Below are 3,913 nucleotides of genomic sequence, written 5' to 3' on the forward strand. Positions count from 1 at the left end.
AGATAGAGAAAAATCAGGATTCAGGTTGAGCCAGAGCAGAAGGGAGGAGTGGGGAAAAGGTGTTTTAGGATTTGGTTTTATTTCTCATTATCCAACTCTGATTTGATTGGTAATGAAATAAATTTTTTTGTTCCCCACTTATAGTCAGTTTTGCCTGCAATGGTAATTGGTGAGTGATCTCTCCCTGTCCTTACCTCAACCCGCAAGCCTTTAGTTATATTTTCTCTCCCATGTCCAGCTGAGGAGGGGAGTGATAGAGCAGCTTTGGTGGGCACATGATGTCCAGATAGGGTCAACCCACCACATTAAGGAAGAGGTATATGTGCCAAAGCACATACATGCCTATGACACTTTGATAACCTGTGCTGTTTCTTAAATATATTTCTATTGCTTGAGATGCTCCCTAGGTCGTTTATTTTTCTGGAATGAAAAATGCCACTCGTGTTTGTTTTTGTTACCTTCATTCCCTCCTTTCCCTGCTCTGGGCAGGAAAGCGCTAGCAGCTCTGCCTCATAGGTTGGCAGGAAATTTAAAACAGCAGCAAGCTGTTGCTTGGACCACCCCCAGACTTTTTTTTTTTCCCCATTGATGCAGGAGACTATTTAATTGGGGGCTGACTTGTCAAACTTACTCGTTGATGCTTACCAGCAGCTGCCTAACCACTAACAGTGATTTTTTCCTCCCTTCCTTCTCCTTTAGACATGCTCCCTACAATGAAGATGCTGCTGAGCCTGATTGCTCTGCTTTCTGCTGCCCTGTTAGCCAACGCAGCCCCTCCAACTTGCTACTCAAGGGTGTTGTCTCTGAGCAAAGAAATCACGGAGTCCTTTAAGGAGTTACAGACCTCCAAATCTGTGGTAAGTCTCCTTAAAAATTGCTCCTGCAAAGACACAGCAGGTTGCTTGTTTTTGACACAAATTTCTCTCAAAACAAAATCGCAATGGTCTTTCTTCTTTCTTGCAGGACTCATGTGTGGAGATGCTGCCTAGGCTGTACTTGGACATACATGTAAGTTTTCACAGTACTTTCTTACTGCTGCGCAGTAAAAGTAACTAATGAAAAGAGAGGATAACTCTTAGGATTGTACTGTAGAAGAGTGCTTTGAAACAAATTTTTAAAAGCTTAATTAACTAGAGAGATGAGTGACCAAAAAAAAAATCTCTTTTTAAAATCTCTATGGAGCTTCTTGTTTAAAATTTCAGAAATGAGGAAGTAAATATTTTGAAGTGATTAGCATTTGTACATTATTAATTTGTTGTGACAGAGCTTTTTCAGAGTTAAATATGGGCAACAAAACTTTGAATAATAATTTAAAAGAAGAAATGCAGAATAAACTTCCTTCACTTAATAAATCTACTTTGTTTTAGATCATGAGTGACTTCTGGCACTGCAGTTTTAATAAAAACAAGTGCAGGAATATCTTGCTGGTTTTCCTGCTTTAAATAGCCACTTGCTGAATCCAGAAAGAAAAAGTATGTCTGAGGATATGGAAGTGTGATACTGAGAAAAGACAGCAGTAGTCATCTCCCCAGAAAGACAAAATAGCCTCCTGCACGCATAGTTTATGTTATCATGTTCTGCCCTGGGATATTCAACATGTTTAGCTTCTTCTCCTAGTGCTTCACTGAGTAACTAAAAGGTAGAAAATGTCAGATAAAGCAAGAGATGTCTGACACATTGTGCCAGAGGTAACTATACCATCAAGTCTTGCAATTCAGGACCCTCTAAAGACCAGTTCCAGAGTTGCCAGTACCTCAACTCATTGCAAAGACAAAGCAGTATGAGTCCAGCACCAGAGTTTCCCTTGTTTTAAAGCAGGACCTGAGATATTTATTTACCTGCTTCGCAAGGATGTTGTGAAATCCATGTTGTCTTTATTTTGACAATGTGAAGGCTGAAGTAAAAATTACTCTGAAAAGAATTTTGCCTGGTGCTCATGGTATTGCCTCTTGTACGGGAAAAGAAGAATCATGCATGTGAGATCTTGATAATCTTTTCACCAGCTAAATCAGGTGGTCTCTTAAAAGTGAGACAGTGCACCTATTCTGTAGGTAACTACCTACTACAGGAGCAGATTTGATTGTATTTGCACCGCTCCTCCTAAAGGATGTGAGAAATAAGCTGGCAGACCAAACCTGTGTCTACGCACTTTTCCAAGCATTTATTTGGACCAAACATCTTGGTTATGTAATATTGATGGTGAATTTTCCTAACTAAAGGTTACAGCGATTAAACACACATACAGGTAAGAATTCAAGGTTCCCACAGAAGCAGTAAGAATTTTGGAAGTGATGGACAAGGAACATAAATCTGTGTTTGAGCAGGGTTACACATACCTCTTTTGCATGCTTTGCAGAATTACTGTGTGTTGGCAAAACTCCGTGATTTTGTGGCCTACCCCAGATGTGAGAGAGTGCTTGAAGTGAGTGAGCTGAAGGAAAAAGCCCGGAGCCTGTACACCATCATGATCTTCTACTGCAGAAGGGTAGGTCAAGATATGCCAACAGGGACATAGTCTCTGCTTTTTAGCCTTCTCTTGTCTCCATTCTGTCCCCTGACCAGCAAAACTGGATCAGGGCCTGAGCTTCTCAACATTGTGCTATCTTCTGCCTTCCTCCTTATAATTGTTAGCCTTCTCTTTTGTTCCTCTAGGACTTGGTGTTCCTCACTGATGACTGTAGTGCCCTGGAAAATCCTATTCAGCCCTCCATCATTGAGAGCTAAAAGGGACTCAACCCAAAAGTTGTACCTGGGAAACTTTCAAGGAGACCAGGAGTCAAAATATGTATACGCAGTCAACTACAACATTAACAACTAAGATCTTTTTCAAGCACACTAGCAATATTATCTCAGACCTACCCATTTTTCTCTGTCTTGGCAGGAAATGAACTGCATGCCTTGCATACCTACTGAGCTGCTAGGGAAACCACGGTTAGAGAGCATTTTTTCATTTGGCAAGGTATGATATTTCAGCTTAGCCAAATGTATAAGGTATGTTTTGTTTAAACATTAGATACTAGATTCTTTTTTACTCTTCTATGAATAACTAGATTCACATAAAGAAAATATATTGTGATCAATACTGTATCCTGACTTAGAAGTTCTTCTTTTATTAGATGGGCATGGAAGGGCCTATATTTGTTTTTCTTAAAGTGTTTGATAGAAGTGTAACTCAGTGGTGGCAGATGTCTCTCTGCCTGTATAGCTCATATATATATGCTGATAGTTTTTGATGTCAGACTTGTAAGAATAGAGGTGAAAGTAACCTGTTTCTGTGGCAAACTAAATAAAAACAGCTTTCTAACCCAAGATGCTTGTGTTACATCATGTCTTTCAAGATCAACCTGAAAGTGTCATTCTTATAACTTACTTTTCACAATCACTTGCAAATTGCTTTTCACAAGTCACCTGTAGCTTTGTTTCCATAACAATGCAAACTTTGCTGTGTCTGCATGATTTGACAATGTGTAAGTTTCTACTGAGACAATTTTTCTGTACTGCCAACAATTTCTTTGATAAAATTAGTGGATTTTTTAAATACTGTTTCTGTGCTGTGAGAACGCAAGTTGTGAGGCAGTGGCTTAGAAAGCCTATCAAAGGTTTGGACAGATTGTTAGAGCCCATATACTGGCCTACTGAGATTAATAAAATTTCTAGATAATAGTTCCAGAGTCATGGGTCCCTTTATTACCTGATGGACATGAGTCCTTCACACCCAGCAGCTCTTTTGTGCAAAGAATAGAAAGGATATTCCCCATGTTCTTGGAAGGAGCTGCTACTATCCCAGAGAGTCTCCTCCTTCCCTCTCTACAAGTAGTTCCTTGCTCTCCTGTACAGTATTTTCTGGTCATCCATCTGCAGCACTGTCAGCCCTGGTGATTTAATTAGTGATCTCACCGTGTTTTATAAAAAT

The 3,913-nt window shown here is 39.7% G+C and overlaps 1 protein-coding gene across 1 annotated transcript; it reads left to right on the plus strand.

Annotated features, from left to right (window-relative positions):
* The first annotated feature begins 609 nt into the window (after positions 1–609).
* Positions 610–3,603, plus strand: CYTL1 (cytokine like 1). Its single transcript, XM_074903756.1, has 4 exons — positions 610–857; positions 964–1,008; positions 2,357–2,485; positions 2,653–3,603. The coding sequence occupies exons 1-4, from the start codon at positions 702–704 to the stop codon at positions 2,722–2,724; spliced, it is 402 nt and encodes a 133-aa protein (XP_074759857.1). The 5' UTR covers positions 610–701; the 3' UTR covers positions 2,725–3,603.
* The last annotated feature ends 310 nt before the right edge of the window (positions 3,604–3,913 follow it).

This window comes from Athene noctua, chromosome 4 (genome assembly GCF_965140245.1).
Source record: "Athene noctua chromosome 4, bAthNoc1.hap1.1, whole genome shotgun sequence".
In the NCBI taxonomy this organism is placed as follows: domain Eukaryota; kingdom Metazoa; phylum Chordata; class Aves; order Strigiformes; family Strigidae; genus Athene; species Athene noctua.